The 23,436-nt window shown below is 38.3% G+C and overlaps 1 protein-coding gene across 1 annotated transcript in view; it reads right to left on the bottom strand.

Annotated features, from left to right (window-relative positions):
- ANKRD55 (ankyrin repeat domain 55) overlaps positions 1-23,436 on the bottom strand; it is a 165,115-nt gene that overhangs the window by 52,861 nt on the left and 88,818 nt on the right. The window contains exon 5 of the mRNA XM_077115173.1: positions 9,772-9,832. Within this exon, the coding sequence (XP_076971288.1) occupies positions 9,772-9,832 (61 nt within the window). The remainder of the gene's footprint in view (positions 1-9,771; positions 9,833-23,436) is intronic.

The following is a 23,436-nucleotide window of genomic DNA, read 5'->3' on the forward strand; positions in this document are numbered from 1 at the left end:
TCATTGACTCTTAACAACCATCCTACAGAGTATTTTTAGACCCATTTTACAGGTGAGGAAACTGAAACACAGAGAGGTTAAGTAACTGGCCTAAGGGCATTGTCTGAGTTCTTGGCAGAGCCTCGGATTCCAATCCAGGTCTCTCTGACTCTGGAGAAGAGTATTTTTTCCCTCACTTTTGGGCTGGTAGACTTTCATTTTGAAATTTTTCAGATGCTGGGAAATTCTTTTCTTTGTGATTTTAGCTGGATTTCAGGGTCTCCTTTCTAGAGTGGTGGTTTTCACCACGGTGACAGCTGCCACCCTATGTTACTATTTAATAGTTTCATTTATCATTAAGTGCTTCTTAAAAGTGCAGCTGGCAAGTACATATTTTACATATTTTTATAAGGTATAGAATTATATATAAATATTGCCCCCTACCTTGGAATTTGGGAACACTATTAGAAACATAACAAAGGATCCTCCGAATGACTCCAAATCAAGACTCGATTACTTCTATAAAGAATTTTGCAATGTAAACAGGTTGCAAACATTCAGTCAAGCCAAGGGAAATTTCCTATTGCTATTTTTTTCAATCAGACTAATGAGAAATAAAAACAAATCTTCTTATACTTAGTAATATGAAAACCAAAACTTTCGAAATCAGCTGAAGTACAGCTCTTGGTATTGCACAATGTACTTTATTTAGGAACTTTTTCTTACAACTGCCTGCTTCTTCCTTCAACTTAACTTCTGTTGAGTCTGCAGGCATTATAGCTCTGTTACATTAAAGATTCTGGTGACCATTTAAGGTGCAGTCTTCAGGCTTGGCAATTGGCATCTACCCTGAGCAGCGACAGAGATAAGCTGTGGTACACTTAACGGCAGAGGCTGTAGCATATTCATTGTGGTATGCTGCACTGCACCCAGCATGTACTAGGTGCTCAAGAAATATTTTTTGGATGAGTTAATTAATGATTCAGGTTACCCATGCATCCTTCAACTCCTGGGGAGTACAAAATATCAGAGTCTGTGGGATGCAACACAGCCACCATGCTGAACTTTGGAGATGTTTTCTGCCAGCTGCCCAAGCTGGGGTTTCAACTGGGCCTTCAAAGCATCTGAGGGCTGCAGGTTGAGCCTAGGAATCTCTTTTTTTTTTTTTTTTTTACATGGGCAGGCACCGGGAATCGAACCCGGGTCCTCTGGTATGGCAGGCAAGCATTCTTGCCTGCTGAGCCACCGTGGCCCAAGCCTAGGAATCTCTTGCTGACATGTTACCACAAACTCCATGGTGGCCTGGTGACTGTAGAATTCCACTTTGCTTTTGAAAATCAAAGAATATTGGCACCAAAGTGAAGACTCACATTCAGTTAAGAAAACGCACTCTTGAATGTTTTGAAGGGAAATGTTGTTTCAGTTGGCCTCTCATCCATTTTTGGTGTGCTGATAGGTCTAGATCTATGTCATAACTGTTGGGTTCATAATAGGGTTGCTTTGGAACCATGCTTTTCTGCAGATGAGTAATTCTGTGCCTTGAAGCTATGTGGCTGCGATATCAGTTAAAGGGGTTCCAGGACCGATCAGCCTCTCAGAACTTTTTTTTTCTCTAAAACCACTGCAATTTTTGTGTTTTCTGAAGCAGAACACTGATTTAGAGCTTTAGGGCTTAGCAGGTTTTCATATTTCAGAAATGTACCTTTAGAATGGCTCTAGATGACACTGAAAGGTACAGAGGGAGAAACGTGTGATTGGACCAGTGCTTGGTACATCCATCGCCTTGTTGAACTGGGAGTTAGAGTTATGGCAAGTGGCTGAGAGATCAGCCAAACAATCTTAGATAAGAGATTCACAGGAGTCCAGCTTGACTTTTAAAAATGCATGTATTATTAATCCCCAACCATATATCAACCCCACAAAAGTTATGAACGGTGTCCCAGACAAAAACTTGGAATGAATGATGTACTTTAAAAAACTTTAAAATCTGGATGGTGTTAGATGTGCAGCATCTTATTCTCCTTTATTTTTATTTGGAAGAAATCTTACAATTAAAGATTAGAAAAATCGGTAAAATAATTCATTGTCTTTGTTTCGGAGATTTCTAACCAGAATAGATAATCAATGGCCAAAGATTATAATCAAAGACCAAAAATAATCTGAAGGTGAGTGTTAGGGGGACTCACTACTTAGAATAATATCCTTTAAAAGATCTTGCTTTCTCCCACAATAATTACAAAAAATATATATTTGACATCTTAAAAAATCTTTGGAATGGAGATTTTCATAATTTAAATGAGATGCAAATGCAAGAAAAAATAAAATGAACTTAGGTCATAGAAAAAAGTTGCAAATTCTAACAAGAATAAGCTTCTAAACAATGCCTTTAGAATGTAGATTTAAGTTATTATGATTATTTTATAGCCTAACGAGATTATCTATAATGGCAAGTGCTGTAAGGGCAGGGTTGAAACCTACATGGAACATAGTAGGTACTTAATGAATATTTGTTGAATGAATAAAATGACTATTTTCTTGTTCCAAGGAGATCACTTTGGAAGGTTATGCAGTCATTTCATTCATACTACCGTTGCTCAAAATGTTTTTGGAAAATAATTTTTGGAATTACCTCAAAGCATGGGTTCTATCTGTGATGGAAGTTAGGCATACGTAAACTTGGATCAGAGAAAAATTACATTGTTATTTTCACTGCCTTCTAATTGAAATTTAGCACCTTCTTCAGTTATGAATGTAGGTAACAACCCACAGTAGTATTCGCAGTTTAAGTGTGACCTGGTACTAATATAAATCACTGATACTTTCACATTCCATTAGCTATTTTAGATATCTCAAATATTCCTGATGTGCATTAGTACTTTGAAATTATGGCAGTTATTGTACCCATCACTAAATCTTCCAATTTAACACATTGATAAAGAAGCATATATATTACTGTATCATGCACATATTTTTAAAAATATTTTGATAACTATTTAAATAAAATTAGTATCTTTTGTAATCCTATGTATTTTATGAAATTTTAAACTTTATTTTGAGGATTCCATCAGCTTTTCCAGTATGTCAAAGGAGGCTGTGTCATAAAACAGGACAAGGGCTACTGATCTAGTTCTTTTATCCATTATTTGAAGACTCTAAACACGATCAAATCTTACTGTTTTTGAGAGTAGACTCTGGAAATAACTGAAAGTCACCTGCAGCAAAACTAGTGAATAAAAAGGGCAATTGAGCTGGGCCAACAAAACAAAATGAGAAAGGCCATAAAGTAATATGGCCTTTTTAAAAAAAATTAAATCATTTTTAAAAATTTTTATTAATAAAACCAATCATGAACATTCTTAACTAATGAACATTCCATACTTGCTGTGTATTCAGTGGTTCACAATATCATCATATAGTTGTATATTCATCACCATGATCATTTCTCAGAACACTTATATCACTTCAGAAAAAGAAATAAAAAGAAAAGCTCATATATACCATACTCCTTATACCCCCTCTCATTGACCACTAATATTTCCCTCTACCCAATTTATTTTAACATTTGTTACCCCTATTATTTATTTATTTTTATCCATATTTTTTACTCATCTGTCCAAACCGTAGATAAAAGGACAAGGTTTTCACAATCACACAGTCACTTGTGAAAGCTATATTACTATACAATTATCTTAAAGAAACATGGCTACGGGAACACAGCTCACAGTTTTAGGCACTTCACTCTAGCCTCTCTAATACACCTTTAACTAAAAAGGTGATATCTATATAATGCGTAAGAATAACCTCCAGGATCTATTTGAAATCTCTCAGCTACTGATACTTTATTTTGTCTCATTTCTCTCTTCACCCTTTCAGTTGAGAAGTTTTTCTTAATCCCCTGATACTGAGTCTCAGCTTATTCTAGAATTTCTGTCCCACATTGCAAGGGAGGTTTACACCCCCGGGAGTCATGTTTGCACATAGAGGGGGGAGGACAGTGAGTTTGCTTGCCATGTTGGCTGAGAGATAGGCCACATGTGAGCAACAAAAGAGGTTTTTAGGGGGTGACTCTTAGGTCTAATTTTAGGTAGGCTTAGCCTGTCCCTTACAGGGGTAAGTTTCACATGAACAAATCCCAAGATTGAGGATTCGGCCTATTGCTTTTGTTGTCCTCACTGCTTGTAGGAATATCAGGCCTTCTCCAAATGGGGACATTGAATTTTCTCTCTTTCTCACCATTTCCCCAAGGGGACTTTGCAAATACTTTTTAACCCAGTGTTCAAATTACTCTGACATTCACTGGGGCATCACTCTGGACAAACCTACAAAATGTCATGCCCTGCTCATGGTTCCATGCATTTATGGTGTTCAATTAAACTGTCCATATAAGTTGTGTTAGGAGAGGCACTAGTCAAAATATAAATTTTGTACCAAGAAATCACCATTTTTATGTGAGCTTCTACTATATGCAAGTTAGTGAGCTATATTCTAGGGATGTAAAGATCAAAAATGCATGGCTCTTCTCTAGAAACTGAGGGGGAAGGATAAGAGGTTGGGTGGGGGTGGGGGAGAAGAAGAGAAAGGAAAGCTCTTGGACAGGAGTAAGGTGTTCAGTTTTAGGATACTACTCCATTCTAAGGTGTTCAGTTTTAGGATAAAAATTCTGGTGCATTTTTCAAATTAAAAAAATTTTTTTAATGTTAAATTTATTGTATTATTTTTAAAAATTCTGCATTTTAAAAATTTTGTTTTATTATATTACATTTTTCTAACACAAAGTAAAAATGATTTCTAGCGTCAGGCACTGTTTCTTTTGATTTTGGCTTTGTAGTGCACAATCTCTGCTCTTGGCTGTATTTTAAGAATGTGGTAAGTGGAATTAGTGCTAAGAATTGCATCCAAAAGTTCATAACTATTTTTGGAACATGAATTTATTATCTTAGAATTGCTGTAGTAATTGATGTTTAAATTGTCAGGCCAGTCACAGATATCTACTTGCATCAGAATATACCTTTAATATAGGATTAACAATGCATCTTAAATGCCATGTGTACCAGTGCTTCTTTGAATAAATGCATTAAAAATTCTAACCCAAAGGCCAACAGCTCATTGCCCTTCTTGACTGGTCCTCTTCCTGTCAAAACCAAAATGCGGGTAGGAGAGGTTAGATTTCAGGGGTTGAGCAACTTAACTCCCCGAAGTTGCAAAAGACAAGCCTCTCCCTATGGAGGTGATTCCCCTGCCATCCTGATCTGGAGAACAAAAGCTCAAAGGGTGACCTGACCCATCTCACCTTTCCGCAGTGTTAAACTGCAGTGCAGATATTTTCTAAATAAGTCACTTTATAATTAGACGAAGACTAATGAGACAGGAAAAACAAGCAAACAAAGCGTTAAGACATGGGCCATTTTTTTTTTTAAAAAGATCTTATAGCAAACTAAAAGAAAATATAGCATAATATATCTGTGTCCTTGGAGTGGGGAGGGCTTCTTTAATAAGACAGCAAAGGCAAAAATAATAACAGGCAAGAATGATCATTTTGATCTTATCATATATAACAATTTCTGTACCATTAAAGACACCATGAATGGTTTTAAAAGAAACAACAGACTGTGAAGAAATATTTGCAACTCAATAGCAGGTGAAGGATTAATATCCAGAAAATTAAACTAATTTCCTATGAATCAATAAGAAATGGCAGGTAACCTAACAGAAAAATGGACAAAGGATATAAACGACAAGTCACAAAAGGAGACATAAAAATGACCATTATTCATATGGAATGATGATCAATCTCACCGGTAACCAGAGAGATGAAAGTTGAAACAGAAAATGGAAATAACAATGGAAGATGGGTATTCTTTTACACTGCTGATGGAGATAAATTGATATAGCTGTTTTGGAGAACAACTTGGCGGTATGTATTAAACATAAAACATATGTTTTACCACCCAACAATTCTTCCACAGAAATGATTGTATGAAATCCTGAAGGAACCTTGTATAATGACATTTTTTAGATTAGCATTTGTGATGGTAAAAAATTGAAGACCAATCATAGGGGAATAGCTAAATAAGCTGAGGAATTCTTGTAGTATGGAACACCCTGAGCATGTATGAACCTCGGAAACATCATGTTTAGTGAAATAAGCCCAACACAAAAAGGACAAATATTGTATGATCTCGCTGATATGAAGTAATTAGAATAAGCAAATTCATACAGCCAGAAATCAGAATACAGGTTACCAGAGGATGGGGTGGGGCTAGCAAATGGGAAGTTAAGGCTTAAAATGTACCAGGGAACACTGGAAATGTTTTGATAATAGATAGTGGTGATGGTAGCACAACATTGTTAATGTAATTAACAGCACTGAAATATATATCTGAATGTGGTCAAAAGGGGAATGATAGATTGCATGTATGGTACCAGAATAAAAATGAAAAAAACCTACCACCATGGAACCACACAACACAAACAGTGAGCTCTAAGTTAAAAGTCATAGACTATAGTTATAAGTGCAATTATAAAAATGTACTTTTATTAGCTGTAACAAATGTGCCACACCAAAGCAAGGTGTTAATAATAGAGTGGTATATGGGAATCCTGTATTTCATGCATGATTGTTCTATAAACCCACAACTTCTCTAATGAAAAAGTGAAAAAAAAGGAGCCAGATCTATATGTATTAATACGGTAGAGCTCCAAAACATAATTCTGAATGAAAAAGAAAGTTACAGAACAATGCATACAGTGTACTACCTTTTATGTAATATTCTATATTTCTATGAATTTATGTAAAAGATTGAGGAAAACATCAATCAAATAGCAATTACCTGTAGGCAAAGGTGGTGGGGCAGGATGTAATTAAGGAGTTTCTAGCATTATTTGCAATATTTAAATTTCAAAAAAGAATATGCTCATGTGTTACTTCTATAAGTAAAAACCAATATAAAAATTTTAAGTCACAGAGCTCAGATCAACCTAACCAAACGTTAAAGTGTTATTCATCTCTCTGATTGCTTGAGGATGCAAATTTCCATATTTGGCAGTCATAGAATTTTTTTCTACCTTTCTCCATTCTTTTGAGTTTCCTATTTAATATATTTCATAAGGAAGCTTGATTTCTACTAATTGGTTTTTAACCCTTATAAACCATGATTGTGACAAGCTTAGGACTCTTCCAATTATTCTGGGAAAATAATTTCATTCGTGTGTGCCTTGCTTTTTCTTTTCATCATTTGCAAATGCTAAAATTTCAATAGCACTAACTTTCCCTTTCCTTTATTTCTTTTGGTTTTGCTTTTTATGCTTCCATGTATTTAGCAAGTGTAGGATGAATGTGTCTATTTTAATTATTACCCCCTCATTTGCAGTGCAGGCTGCATGGTGCTTTGTAATTCATTGGGAAAATGATTGAGGCAAGGAGAGAAGAGGCGATTGTTCATTCACCCAATAAGAATTGTGAAGCCTAATGCAGGAAAATCTCCAAAGTAAAAAATGAAAACGAAAAAGCTTAGATTGTGTTTGTTCCATTTCAGAATTACCCTTATTTCCCAATGCCAAATGGCTTCTAGCCTTTGCAAATTTATGTCCATTGGCTCACATTACAAATGAATGACAAAAAAAAAACAAAAACGATGTAAAACACAGGCAAGCATTTGCACTTGGCTTCAGATGCGCTTCAGACATGATGTGTTCTGGACCAGGGAGGAAGCTGCAACATTCGATAGGAAGTACACTTTCCAAGGCCCCCTGAGCTGGTGGGCCTGCCTTCTGTGCCCAACTGGTAAGAATGCTCATGCAATAGCAGAAGAAAACTGCTCAGAGAGGTCACTTTGCATGAGAAGAAATCAGGGACCTTTCCAATTTTACCTCATATTGTCAAAAAAATGTTACAATTAGTACTGTTTGCAAGGTCTGTATCTACTTTCATTGTCTCCACCAGCCAAGGACCTCCCAAAGGTGGGGAAAAATAGGGAACTAACATTTTGCTGGGGGATGTTAGTACAACCAAGGAATGGATGGAGTTGGAAGTCTATAAGCAGTATTTAGCTTTTGGGTATGAATGACTGAACTTGTCTTTCCATTAAGACCCAATTTTGGGGACAGTGAGGACAGGAGTTGGAGGTGGAGGAAGTGGTTGCAAACTTGTTAAAAGTCTAGAAGTTCACAATATGCTGACATAAACTCCAACCACTCAAGTTCCTGGCTGTCACACCATGGGACAGAGAATGATCAAAGCATGCTAGTTCATCTCTGCTTCTCGTTTTTAAAGCAGAAGTTTAAAAAAAGTGCAGTCCTCAAGACTGTGGGTTTAGCTTTAAACCACAGAAAATGTGGGGAGTGAAAGCAGCGTGTGACCACCCAGTTGGGGAGGTGGTCCAACCTCACACACAGGCTGTGAAGCAGGGCTCTTTGATGTGGTCACTAATGCCAAGTCAACAGGGGAGGCGAGTGGCCTTGAATCAGACAATTCAGGAAAGGCAAGGGGCCCAGCCCAGGAGAAAACTGTTGAAGGTTTCCCCTCCATCCCCTTGTCTATGGCTGACTGGCTTCTTTGAAAATAATGTAATTTGGTATCTTTGAGTATATATATATATATATTTTTTTTTTTATGTTAAAATCAGACATTCTTAGTGAAATGCAGCCCAACCAAGCACCATTATTTATGAAAAATTCCATTAAAAACTAGATATTTACATTGGATTTTAGAATTTTGTTAAAAAAATTAGGCTGCCCAACTAAAATTCATACTGCTTTTTAAAAGGTTAAGATAACAAAGCCCTAAACTACTCTGGGGCAACTCTGTTTACTGTATGACTAGTCTCCCTTTGAGAACATTACTGAAGAGTACTCAACTCTTTTTTGGAAGCCTCCTACAATATTGTCTTTGCAACATGAAGGAAACAGCAACCTTGGTCACTGGGATTAATAATGTGGCATCAGGAACAGGTAGTCTGGGATGATTATTGTGGTAGTTAGGTTCAAGTGCCAACTTGGCCTGGTGAAGGTGTCTAGTTCTATTGCTGTGGACATGAGCCAGTGGCATATGAAGCTCATCTCTTGCTGATTACATCTGCAGTCTGCTAGGAGGCATGCCTGCTGAAATGAAAGATGTTTGATTTAACTAGCTTGTACTTGAATGAGATAGCTCAATACAGCACAGCCAAAGCAGCGCAGACACCTCTATCTCAGCAAATGCAATTCAGCCCAAGCCTTTGGAGATGCAGAAAGGAATCACCATGGGGAAAGTTGTTGGAACCCCTGTGTCTTCCCAAGTAAGAAACAATCTCGACTGGAAGTTAGCTGCCTTTCCTCTGAAGAGCTATACATTAATCAAATAAATCCCCTTTTATTGAAAGCCAACCTGTCTCTGGTGTGTTGCATTCTGGCAGCTAGTAAACCCAAGCAATTATCTATCTACCATCTTTACTCAGAGATGGGGCATGTGGGGCCATAGCTTGCCATCTGGGTTTTCAGGACGCAAGAGAGAGCAACATTTGTTTCTCAATGTTGAGAGGGAAATTACAAAATTTCAGGGGTATGATAAATGCTTAGGTACTTATTGCAATAAGTCCTTTCCTTTTCATCCACACCCATGGAGGGGAAGACTTGCTGCTAGAGAATTAATAATGGAGACAGGGACTCCCCTCTTGGTGTAGGAACACAAAAATGTGCTTCATTCCTTTTGCACCTTTACAAGATGGGTGCTCCAGGAAGCCCAGTAATTCAGAAAGACCCTTCCTTCCCTCTAAGATGCAAAATGGCCTGCTGTTACAGGAGGGGCATGCTCACCTCGTTGTCCTGGTGATTCATCTCACTGAGATTTGACTGTTGCAGCAGGACAGTTAGGAGCCTGTAAGGAAAAACAGGATAAGCTGCTCAGAGATGTGGACAGCCACACTGCTTCTAGAATTTGTTCGAGGACATGGTATTAGAAATACAGTCTGTTGAAGGCCAACAACTGGCTCTCTAAATGAAGACAAGGGCCCTTTCCATTTATCTGGGGAAAAGATCCATGGAAAGGAAGCCAGCACTAGAGGTCAGAAGGCTCTGGGCAGAATACCTCTGACTTCTCTTTGCCTGCCTCTTTTCCATCTCAGTGCTCCTAGAGAGGCCAGAGGACATGGGAGCAGGTCCCCATTTTATTCACCAGACCCAGGAAATCTCTGCACGCACCTGGAGAACCAAAGTCCGCAAGTGCTGCTTCTTTATTCACTACACATGAACTTACAGAGTGCTTCAAATCGTTTCACCATTAGGTACATATGTCAGGCCTTTTGCAAGCACAGATGTTTCTGGAAGATAGTATTTACAACTTTGCCCATTCTTTGTAAAACATACAAATGTCTAAGCATGAGATAACAATAATCAGTGTGAAGAAACTAGCAGTGATTCTGAAATTCGAGCAGTTCCCCCACTTGGACCTCCTACTTGGTTGACTGTGAGAGGCCAGCAAGCATTAGGAGCCCAAACTCTAAGCCAGGGAGCTCACATCCCAGACCTGCCACTTCTCCCCTCTGTGCCCCTTGTACCCACTTCTGTAAAGTAGGGAATAGAAAGTGTCCACTCTTTTGCTCAGTGTGAGGATTAAATGAAGTAGTATGCAGAAAAAAGCATCTGCTCATAAGAGAATACTTGGAACTCAGTAGGGATATTTCCAGAACACACCTCTTGGAATCTTAACATTGGCTACATCTCAGAATCCCTTGGAGTGATTTGTAAAACCACAAATACTCAGGTTCTATACCTGGGCTTTCTGACTCAGTAAGTCTGAGGACTTTAATAGTCTAAAAAGCTGCACTGGAAATTCTGGCTAGCAGCCAGATTTAGAAATCATTGCAAAAGGAGCTAAATGACTAAATCAGTGAATTCTCATCAAGCAGATAAAGAACAGCCTATGAACAGAAAATGAATGAAACTCAGAAACTATTTTGAGGGAGGCAGGGCAAGATGGCAGCTTAGTGAGGTGTGAAATTTAGTTCATCCTCCAGAGCAGATAGTAAATAGCCAGGAACAGTACAGGACAACTGCTGGGGTCAAATCAGTGACCAGCACACACCATACACCATTCTGGACTAGCTGGACCACTGTGATCCCACACAGAACTGTAAGCCCCCTGAGCTACAGAGGCTAGTGGCCCCACAGGTACAGCAGCCTGGTTCCCTGAGGGGAAAGGAAACGGACTTTACTAGCAGCAAATGTTTATCTCAGCTGAGCTCCAAGTGCAGAATAATTAACAAATTTTGACTACTGAAAATATGCCCCTGGCTCAGATAAACCTGGAATAAGAGATAAAGGTACTAGGAGTTTTTGCCCCAGAGAGAGGGTGTGCTGCTGACAAAAAAAAAAAAAAAAAAAAAGAAGAAAGAAAGAAAAAGAAAAAACAGAGGCTTTTTGAGTCAGACAGCACAAAATACTTGAAATAGGGTGGGCCCTAAAAATAGGGGCACACAGAGCTTGGGAATACATAGAGCCAAGTACCAACCTTTAAAGCTCTTGAGTGATAAACCCAGTGAGCAGGGGTCTGGGGCTTGCCTGCTTTTTTTTTCTTTTTTTCTTTTTTGCTTTGTCTCTACTATTAAACAACTGATCAGATAGAACTGCAAAGCTTCTCAGTCTCCAGCACAGCCCCAGGCGAGGGCAGAATTAAGCTTGTCTGAGAAAGAAAGTAATTAATCAGGTGAAAGGAATTAAGTCACTAAAGGCTGTACCTTCTCCAAGAGAAAGGTGGGGCCCAGCTCAAGTAGAATCCCTCCCTCAAGGAATTCAGGCTCCAGGGACTGGAAAACTAATGCAATTAATGCCAACCTCCAACGTCACCTCAGTTTCAACCATGTCCCCAACAGGGAGAGTCTGCTGAAGTTAAAGGCACCGCTTCACGTTATGCTGGTGGGAAGCCGTGGGCAGATAAGCACCCTCTAGATAAGCACACTAGGCAGGATAGGAAAAACACAGGGTCTAGAGTTTCATACGAAAGTCCGTCAACCTGTAGGGTCTCACCCCCAGGGAAAACAGATGCACGCAACTCTTTCCTCCTAAGATGAGGTCAGCTTGGTCTGGGAAAATCTGACTGGGGTCTTTAATATCTGAAGAGACCGTCTTAAAAAAAAAAAAAGTTCCATATAGGCAGGACAAGAAACAGAAACAAGAACTGAAAAATTCTGATTAAACAGAACCTATGTTAGAGGTCTAGAATAAGTTGAACTGAGTGTAAAAGAACAGATAGAGAATAAAGCCATCCAGCAAGAAAACCCTAGGTAAAAGAGTGAAACAAACTCCAGAATAAACTAATTAAGGAAATCAAATGCCTAGATGCCAGCAAAATATAATGAGTCATACTAGGAAAATCGAAGATATGACCCAGTCATAGAAATAAACCAAGAATTCAAATGAGATACAGGAGTTGAAACAACTAGTTCAGGATGCTCAAACAGATGTGGAGAATCTCATCAAAAATCAAATCAATGAATTAAGGGAGGTTATCAAGAAGGCATTGGGCAAAGAAAAAGAAGAAATTGAAAATTAGAAAAAACAAACTACAGAACTTATTGGAATGTGAGGCATGGTAGAAGAAATGAAGAAAAAAATCTGCAATGATAGATTTGAAGAGGCATAAGAAAGAATTAGTGAACTAGAGGGCTGGATTCTGAAATCTGACACACAAGAGAAAATATAGGGAAAAGAATGGGAAAATATGAGCAGGGTCTCAGGGAATTGAATGACAATATGAAGCACATGAATATATATGTAGGTGTCTCAGAAGAAGAAGAGAAGGGAAAAAGGGGAGAAAGATTAATGGAGGAAATTATCACTGAAAATTTCCAATCTCTTATAAAAGACAAAATTACAGATCTGAGAAGTGCAGCATGCTCCAAACAGAATAGATCCAAATAGAAATACTCTGAGACACTTCTAATCAGACTGTCAGATGTCAAAGAGAAAGAGAGAATTTTCAAAGCAGCAAGAGAAAAGCAATCCATCACATACAAGGGAAGTCCAATAAGACTATGTGTGGAATTCTTAGCAGAAACTATGGAGGTGAGAATGCAGTGGTGTGATATGTTTAAGATGCTAAAAGAGAAAAACTGGCAACCAAGAATTCTATACCCAGCAAAATTGTCCTTCAAAAATGAGGGGGAGATTAAACCATTTTCAGACAAGCAATCACTGAAATAATTTGTGATCAAGAGACTGGCTGTGCAAGAAAGGGAGCATTACAGGCACATAGGAAAAGGCAGGAGAGGAAAGGTGTAGGGAAGAGTGTAGAAATGAAGACTATCAGTAAAGGTAAAAAGAGAGAGAGAGAGAAAAACAACAACAACTAGGTATGACATATAAAATCCAAAAGGCAAAATGGTAGAAGAAAGTACTGCCTTTATGGAAATAACACTAAATGTTAATGGATTAAACTCCCCAATCAAAAGACATGGACTGGTAGAATGGATTTAAAAATAGGACCCATCTATATGTTGTCTACAGGAGACTAATTTTAGACCCAAGGACAAAAATAGGCTAAAAGTGAAAGTTTTGGAAAAGATATTTCATGCAAACAACAATCAGAAAAGAGCAGGAGTAGCTACACTAATATCTGACAAATTAGACTTCAAATGTAAAACACTTAAAAGAGACAAAGAAGGACTCTATGCATTAATAAAAGGAACAATTCAACAAGAAGACATAACAATCATAAATATTTATGCACCAAACCAGAGTGCTCCAAAATACAGAGGTAAACACTGAAAAGAGAAATAGACACATCTACCATAATAGCTGGAGACTTCAATTCCCCACTCTCATCAATGGACAGAACATACAGACAGAGGATCAAGAAGCAGAGAATTTGAACAATGCGATAAGTGAACTAAACTTAACAGACATTTATAGAACAATATACCCCACAACAGCAGGATACACCTTTTTCTCAAATGCTCATGGATCATTCTCAAGGATAGACCGTGTGCCGGGTCACAAGGTAAGTCTCAATAAATCTAAGAAGATTGAAATCATACAAAACACTTTCTTGGATCATAAAGGAATGAAGTTGGAAATCAATAACAGACAGAAGGCCATAAAATTCACAAATATATGGAGGCAAAACAACACAATCTTAAACAACCAGTAGGTCAAGGCAGAAATTATGTGAGAAATCAGTAAATATCTTGAAGCAAATGAAAGTGAAAACACAACGTATCAAAATTTATGGGATGCAGCAAAGGTAATACTAAGAAGAAAATTTATTGCCTTAAATGACTATATCAAAAAAGAAAAAAAAGAGGAAAAACTGATGAATGAACTGTTCACTTGGAAGAACTAGAGAAAGAACAGCAACCTAACCCCAAAGAAAACAAAAGGAAAGAAATAACAAAAATTAAAGCAGAAATAAATGAAATTGAGAACATGAAGACAATTAAGAAAATCAGCAAACCAAAAGTCAGTTCTTTGGAAAAATCATTAAAATTGATGGACTCTTAGCTAGGTTGAACAAAAGAAAGAGAGAGAGGATGCAAATAAATAAAATCAGAAATGGAGGAGAAGGCATAACAACTGACCCACAGAAAGAAAGGCGGTAATGAGAGGCTACTATGAACAACCATATGCTAACAAACTAAATAGCACAGATGAAATGCACAACTTCCCAGGAAGGCATGAAAAACCAACACTGACTTGAGAAGAAATAGACAACTTCAAAAAACCAATTTCAGGTAAAAAGATTGACTCAGTCATTAAGAAGCTCCCAAAAAGAAAAGTCCAGGACCAGATGGCTTCATATATGAACCCTACCAAGCATTCAAGAAAGAATCAGTACCAATTCTGCTCAAATTCATCAAAAAAATTGAAGAAGAGGGAAGGTTATCTAACTCATTCTATGAGGCCAACATCACTCTCATATCAAAGCCAGACAATGATACTACAAGAAAAGAAAATTACAGACCAATCTCTCTAATGAATATAGGTGTGAAAATCCTCATCAAAATACTTGCAAATTGAATCCAGCAGTGTATTAAAAAAATTATACATCATGATCAAGTGGAATTCATTCCAGATATGCAAGGATAATTCAACATAAGAAAATCAATTAATGTAATACAACATATCAACAAATCAAAGCAGAAAAACCACATGATCATTTCGATTGAGGCAGAAAAGGCACCTGACAAAATTCAGCATCTTTTCTTAACAACAACACTTCAAAGGATAGGAATAGAAGGGAACTTCCTCAATATGATAAAGGGAATATATGAAACCCACAGCTAGCATCATCCTCAATGGGGAAAGACTGAAAGCTTACCCCCAAAGATCAGGAACTAGATAGGGATATCAACTCCCTATTCAACATTGCACTGGAAATTCCAGCCAGAGTAATTAGACAAGAAAAAGAAATAAAAGCCCTCAAAATTGGAAAGGAAGAAGTAAAACTCTCACCGTTTGCAGATGATGTTGTACTATATGTCAAAAAGTCTGAAAAACCTACAGCAAAGCTACTACAGGTAATAAACGAGTGCAGCAAAGTGACAGGGTACAAGATCAACACCCCAAAATCAGTAGTGTTTCTATACACTAGTAATGAGCAATCTGAGGAGAAAATCAAGAAAAAAATTCCATTTATAATTGCAACCAAAAGAATAAAATATTTAGGAATAAATTTAACCAAGGATACCAAAGACCTATTCAAAGAAAACTACAAGAAATTGCTAAAAGAAATCAAAGAAGACCTAAATAAATGGAAGGGCATACTATGTTCATGGATTAGAAGTCTAAATATAGTGAAGATATCAATTCTACCCAAATTGATTTATAGATTCAATGCAATACCAATTAAAATCCCAAAAACTTACTTTGCAGAAATAGAAAAACCAATAACCAAATTTATTTAGAAGGATGGGGTATCCTGAATAACTAAAAATATCTTGAGAAAGAAAAATGAAGTCAGAGGTCTCACACTACCTGATTTTAAAGCATATTATGAAGCAATAGTGGTCAAAACAGCATGGTACTGGCATAAAGATAGATATACTGGCCAACAGAATAAAATAGAGTGTTCAGATACAGACCCTCTCATCTACGGACAATTGGTCTTTGATAAGGCAGTCAAGCCAACTCGCCTGGGACAGAGGACTTCTTCAATAAATGGTGCTTGGAGAACTGGATATCCATATGCAAAAGAATGAAAGAGGATCCATATCTCATACCCTATACAAAAATTAACTAAAAATGGATCAAAGACCTAAACATTAGATCTAAGACCTTAGAACCTTTAGAAGAAAATGTAGGGAAATATCTTATAAAACTTATAATAGGAGGTGGTTTCCTAGATCTTATGCCCAAGGCATGAGCAGTGAAGAAGGAAATAGATAAATGGGAACTCCTCAAAATTAAACACTTTTGTGCATGGAAGAATTTTGTCAGGAAAGTAAAAAGACAGCCTATGCAATAGGAGACAATATCTGGAAACCAGATATCATATCAGATAAGGGCCTAGTACTCAGAATATATAGAGAAATTCTTCAACTTAACAAAAAAAGACAAAGAACCCAATTTAAAAATGGGCAAAAGACATGGACACTTCTCAGAAGAGGAAATGCGAATGGCTAAAAGGCACATGAAAAGATGCTTAACTTCCCTGGCTATTAGGGAAATGGAAATCAAAACCACATTGAGATATCATCCCACTAGATATCACCCACCAGAATGGCCATTATCAAAAAAACAGAAAATGACAAGCCTGGAGAGGATGTGGAGAAAGGGGCACACTTATTCACTGTTGGTGGGAATGTAAAATGGTACAACCACTGTGGAAGGTAGTTTGGCGGTTCCTCAGGAAGCTAAGTATAGAATTGCCATATGGTCCAGCAATATCATTGCTAGGTATCTGTTCAGAAGACATGAGGGTAAGGACACAAGCAGACTCTTGCACACCAGTGTTTATAGTAGCATTATTTACAATTGCCAAGAGATGGAAACAGCCCATCAACAGATGAGTGGCTAAACAAACTGTGGTATATACATGGGATGGAACATTACACAGTTGTAAGACAGAATAAAGTCATGAAGCATGTAACAATATGGATGGACCTTGCGGACATTATGCTGCGTGAAATTAGTCAGAAACAAAAGGATAAATACTGTGTGGTCTCACTGATATGAACTAACATTAGTGAATGAACTTGGAGAATTTAAGTTGAGAACATATGTTATCTGGAGATAGAAATAGGGTAGTTATTGGGTAATTGGTGTTGAAGGAATACAGATTGTGCAATAGGACTGATTGTAAAAATTCAGGTATGGATAGTACAATACTACCTGACTGTAGCACAATAATGTAAGTACACTGAGTGAAGTGGAATATGAATATAGTTGAGGAAGGAGGGCTGGGAGAATGTATAAAATCAGAAGTTAGGATAGAGGATAAAGACTGAGACGGTATAATTTAGGAATGCCTAGAGTGTACAATGATGTTGATTAAATGTGAAAATTAAAAAATGTTTTTGCAGTAGGAAGAACAAAGTTATGTCAGTATTGCAGGGTGTTGAAAATAGATGGTATATGGAAAAAAGTACAATCAATGAAAGCTAGGGTCTATAGTCAACAGTAACATTGTAATAGGCTTCCACTGAATGTAACAAAGGCGTTATGCCAAAAGTAAATGTTAACAGGTGGGGGCATTGGGAAAGGGGTATGGATTCTTTGTGGAAGAAAAGTAAATGTCTTCAGATAGAGTATGGTAGTGAAGGCATGTCTATAAACTTAGGCTGGATTGTATGATGTGTGAATAAAACAATTTTTAAATTGCCATAGAGAAACGAGTGCTAGAGAAAATGCAGAGAAAGAGATGTACCTATTCACTGTCGGTAGGGAAATGAGAGGTGCGGTGTGGTGGTTCCACAGGAGGCTGGGGGTAGTTTTGCCATATGATCCTGAAACCCCACTGCTCAGTACATATCTGGAGGAACTGAGTGTGTGGACATGAATGGACATTTGCACACTGCTGTTTCTGGTGGCAGTGTTCGTGATTCACGATGAATGGAGGTGGCCTAAAGGTACAATGGCTGAGGAATGGAAGAGGGAACTATGGTGTATACATTCAATGGTCTACTGACCCACTGCAAGAAGGAATGAAGTTGTGAGGCATGCAACTAGATGAACGAACCTTGAGAACTGTATGTTGAATGAAATATCAGAGACAAAAAGACGAATATTATGCCCAAATTATATGAATGAACTATAATATAAAAATTCGGTGAACTAAAGTCGAGAGCATGGGTTATCAGGTTGGGGCTTATTTTAAAGGGTCCTAGATTCTAAGCTTTTACCACAGTCACATTTATTCAGGAGGTGTAATTGTTAATTCTAAATTCTGAGATACTGAGCTGTTTGTATATAACCTGGTCTTTCCCAGAAACGTTGAGTATTATGTGACACCTGAGACTTAGAGTCAGAGCTCTGAAGCTATGAAAGTCAGCATCACCCCATACAGGAACAGTTTAAAAAGTTGAAAAAGTGATCAGCATTGAGTAGAGATATGAATGAAGCTGATCTGGATAGGACTAAGGTGTATCAGAAGACTGGGTGAAGGATGATATTGTCAATATCTTAGAACTTCAACTTCTGTGTGAGACTAAAGGGAAAGACGCTTATTTGGGGCAAAATTTATATTTTGGGTAGTGCATTTCCTAATTTAACTTGTATGGTCAGTTTAGTTGAACACCCTAAGCACAGGAAATTAGAATAGGACATGAGATTTTGTTGGTTTGCTAGGTTCGTGTGATGCCCCGATAAATCCCAGAGTGATTTGAACAGTGAATAAAGAAGTATTTGCAGGGTCCCCTTAGGGGAATGGGGAGGAATGAGGAAATTCAGCTTCCCCATCTGGAGAATTTCTGATACTCTTGCAAGCAGTGGGGACAACCAAATCAATACGCTGACCTTGGGGGTTGCACCTATGAAACTTATTCCTGCAAAGAATAGGCTAAGCCTACTTAAAATTAGGCCTGAGAGTCACCCCCAGAGAACCTCTTTTGTTGTTCAAATGTGTCCTTTCTCTCTAGGCTGACACAGCAAGGGAACCCACTGCCCTACAGCAAGGGAACCCACTGCCCTCCCCTCCTACATGGGACATGACCCCCAGAGGTTTGACTCTGGCAACCTGGCACAGAAATCCAAGGATGAGCTGGGACCCAGCATCAAGGGATTGAGAAAACCTTTACCTAAAGGGGGAAGGGAAAAATGAGAAAAAGCAAAGTGTCAGTGACTGAGCGATTTCAAATAGTCAAGAGGTTATCCTGGAGGTTATTCTTATGCGTTATACAGATACCCCTTTTCATTTTATGGTATATTTGAGTGGCTAAAGGGAAGTACCTGAAATTGTAGAGCTGTGCTCCAGTAGCCATGTTTCTTGAAGATGACTGTATGAAGATAAAATGTTAAACAATGTGACTGTGTGATTGTGAAAACTTTTTGGCTCATGTTCCCTTTATCTAGGATATGGACAGATGAGTAAAAAATATGAATTAAAAAAATAAACAAATAATAGAAGGAATAAAGGTTAAAATGTATTGGGTAGATGGAAATACTAGTGGTCAATGAGAGGGAAGGGTAAGGGATATGGGATGTATGAGATTTTTCTTTTTTCTTTTTATTTCTTTTTCTGGAGTGATGCAAATGCTCTAAAAAATGATCATGGTGATGAACAACCAACCATGTAATGCTATTGTGAGCCATTGATTGTACATCACATATAGAATGTTTGTATGTTGTTTTGTTAGTAAAAATATTTTTTAAAAAAGAAACTATTTTGAAGAACTATTTGAACAGAAATGAACCTTTTTAGCTCCCTCCCAATCAAATCTTCATCGTTCTCAGCTTAGATGACATCTAAGGTTTCCCGGTTTAGTGCTTCCTTGCTGTTCAAAGGTGCAGTGGAAAGCGGCAAGATACTTGTCCCATGTCTGTCTCAATTAACAAAAGACTTGAATATTTCTTCATTTTGTATTCTCAGAGGTCCCCATAATCCTTTTAACATCAGCTCAAATTCTATCCTGTTCTCACATCTTTAAGGCAGCAGCTGCCACATAAGGCCAACCTAATCCCAAGTACCAAGACGGCAGTCACGGGTCCCTAATGGGAGCGGTCCTAGACAGTCGGTGTGGTGGGTGATAGAACACAGGCAGCCTTGGTTCCCATCTCTGCCCCACTATCAACGTACTGACTGACCTTGAGCAAAGCTATGAAACTCTCAGTGCCTACATTTTCTTTTATGCAAAATAACACCACCTACTTCCTAAAGATTTGTTGTGACATTAAATGAGTCAATACATAGAAAGGACTTGGATTGGTCTTTGCATGACATAATAACTTCTATATAATGGATATCATTATTCTTTGAAGCTCCTGCCTTATATTTTCTGTGTCTTTCCTGATTGCCATTAGGTGATTGGTAGGCCAAAGAGAAACAGAAGCATCCTGTAGGCAACTTCTTTCTAGGAGCTTCTTTTTTGCTTCTTTTCAACCTTGAAGCTGGCCAGCCTATTGAGAAGTGGGGAAAATACCCCCAGGACAGCTGCCTCCCCTTCCTGTTTCTGAAGCTTCTGGATATGAAAGTATGCTGCAATGAAACACCAACCCACAGGTAAGAACATATCAACTTGTAACTAGGAAACAAGATTCCAAAGAAATGACACCTTTCCTCCCTCTCTTGTAGTCTTGAGAGATGAAAAGAGGCAAAACTGCTGATCTCTGGCAGGGGAAAAAAAAATCAGCCTGTAACCATGGAGACTATGAAAAAGACCCTCAGAGAACCCTGTGACTGCTTTCAGAAGAAATTGCTGCTTGCCTTCCAACACTAGCATGTGTAGCATTGTACAAACATAACTCTGTTCTCTTTGGAGCTTTGTCTTAATGATCATGCCCCCTCATTCACACTGGTGCCCTCTGAATGTCACAGCCAAGAGAAGGAGAAAAGGCATGGGGGAGCTGAAAGGGAGAAAACTCGGACCTGCTGAGAAGCAAAGGGTTCAAAGCAGGAAGGGGAATCTTGAAATGAAACCTGTGCTTCTTTGCTTTTGTCAATACAACTTGCCTTCATGTTCACAATTATAAATCAGTTATCCTTATATCAGCTTAGATTCCCACTGAGTTGTAGTTTAGCTAAGGATGTATATTGGAACTAATTGGTTTGCTAGGCCATTGTTTGCTTCAGAAAAAACAAAACCTCTTTGGAGGCAAAGGCCTGATTGAAGTGTCCCCTTGGCTTGTTTATAAGCAGCTTCAGTTTGAGGCTTTGCTCTGCAGAATGTCCAGTGTGCATCAGGTGGAAGGAGCTAGCTGCTTGGAAATCTAAGTGCTAGCAGGTCTTAAGATGAGTGCGGATATCTAAGCCCAAGGACTCAATGTGGTCTGTATAGATGGTTTACCATTAGGGGAAAAGCACAAATGTATGTGCAGTAACAAAGGGAAGCAGGGAGTTACAAGGGAGCTGAATGGTGGAATCTGATGTTCTTTGGGCTCAAAGCCAACAACAGTCTATGTTCCTTACTCTAATGACATCTGCATTAAATGTGTGTACACGCCAGTGGGGCTCAGGATTGCATTTACAAGTGTATTGTATACATTTCTTTGTGTGGACCTGTGTGTGCAGGGTGAAGAAGGATGACAGTTGATGGGGTGTCAGTAGCTGGGTTTCATTCTTAAACAACTTAAGTATGATATTTATTTCTCTGTCTTCCTTCTTCTCCCTCCTCAGCACTCAGGCTATACTAGGTGCCCTGATCAGTGGTTTCCATCCATTTTCTCATTCTCTTCTGCCTACTTACCTATGAAGTAAATACTGTATTATTCCTCCTTTCTAGAAAAGAAAAGTAGCTGAGCCATGAGCCATTAACTTACCCAGGACAACATGGCTGACAAGAGGGACCCAGGTTCAAACTTAGTTGATCTGACTCTTGAGTCAGCATTCCTTGCCATCGTTTACCTCAACCCCAAAAAAGACTTCAAGTGGCTATTATCTTTCAAAAACAAGATGAAAAGCAAATTATGGGGGAAGAGAAAACAAGAGAAGGATAAATGCTATGAAAAATCTTATTTTAACCAATGTGATTTCCTAGGGAGTACTTGACGAAAAGTTAATTTCCAAATGTTCTATAGGTGACTAAACTGGTAGATTCAATACATGAGTTGTTGATGCTCAACTCAGTTTAGGTAATGTTGGAGAACATTTACCAGAAATAATGATTTTGGTTTCGGAATATATTAGGGATTGAGTCATGTCTCCCACAAAGGCATGTTCAATGTCTCAACCCCCTTGGTCCAATGGATGTGAATCCATTTGCAAATAGAATCTTTGAAGATGTTATTGTTAAAGTGGTGCCCAAACCGACTGAGGATAGGGCTTAATCCAATATGGCTGAAGTCCTTGTAAGTAAAGGAAATTAGAGACAGATGAGGAAGACTCAGAACCAGCTGGACATTGCAAGTCAATGGAATCCAGAAGAGAAGGGAGACGATGTTGCCATTTGCTTTGCCATGTGACAGCCAAGCAAAGAAGTCCAAAGATTACCAACCAGCCAGGAGATACTGACCCTGGAAGGAGGCAACTCTTCTAGTCTCTGAAACTATTACCAATAAATTCCTGTTGCTAAGACAACATGTATAATATTTGTTTCAGCGGCTAGGAAACCAGTATAGATTGGTAGATCTTAGCCATTATTTAAGGGTTAGGACCACTCCATTTAGGGCAATAAAACAGTGTCGTAGGCAGACAGGAAAATGTTTATTTTTCTGGATTCAACTCGTCCCAAGGTGCTAGCTGAATCATTAGGTAAATTTGAAGATAAGGGGAAGCTACAACTCTGCATTTTCCCAGTTATAACGATGGGCCGATAGATCCTATAGATTCTAGATAGCTTAGGAACACTGCTGGGGATAATACAAAATAGTCATACAAATCCACAAAAGAGGAAGTAAACTTGGCTGGTGTTTGATTCATTATTGCAGTGATTTTAGATGGTAAGCCTAATCAATTAACCAAACTGATCTTGAGAGTGATTTTGACTAAGAAGGCTTTGTTCACCTCTCAAGGGCAATGAGTTGATAGCAGAAGCAGCTAGTTTTTCACCAAAATTCATGTTCCCCTTTCATGGATTGGAGTCATTGCTGTGCAGTAGATTCCTGGTCAGGTGCTATATTCTCCAGTCCTCACTGTACCTAGGTAAAGCCCTATGACCAGTCCTTATCCATCAAATGTGAGCTGAAATGAAGTGTGACATGTACAGGCTAAGCTTTTAAAGAAATGAATAGGGCTTCTCCACTCTCCTCTTTCCCCATCTGTGGTTTGAATGAATAGGGCTCTATGGTCTTAGATGATGAGGGAGCTTAGTTCCCATAAGCACCGTGTGGAGGGGAGCCACCCACCATAAAGGAACACTTGCATTGGACTGCAACATGTGTTAAAAATAAACTTTT

This window comes from Tamandua tetradactyla, chromosome 9, assembly GCF_023851605.1.
Source record: "Tamandua tetradactyla isolate mTamTet1 chromosome 9, mTamTet1.pri, whole genome shotgun sequence".
NCBI classification, from domain to species: domain Eukaryota; kingdom Metazoa; phylum Chordata; class Mammalia; order Pilosa; family Myrmecophagidae; genus Tamandua; species Tamandua tetradactyla.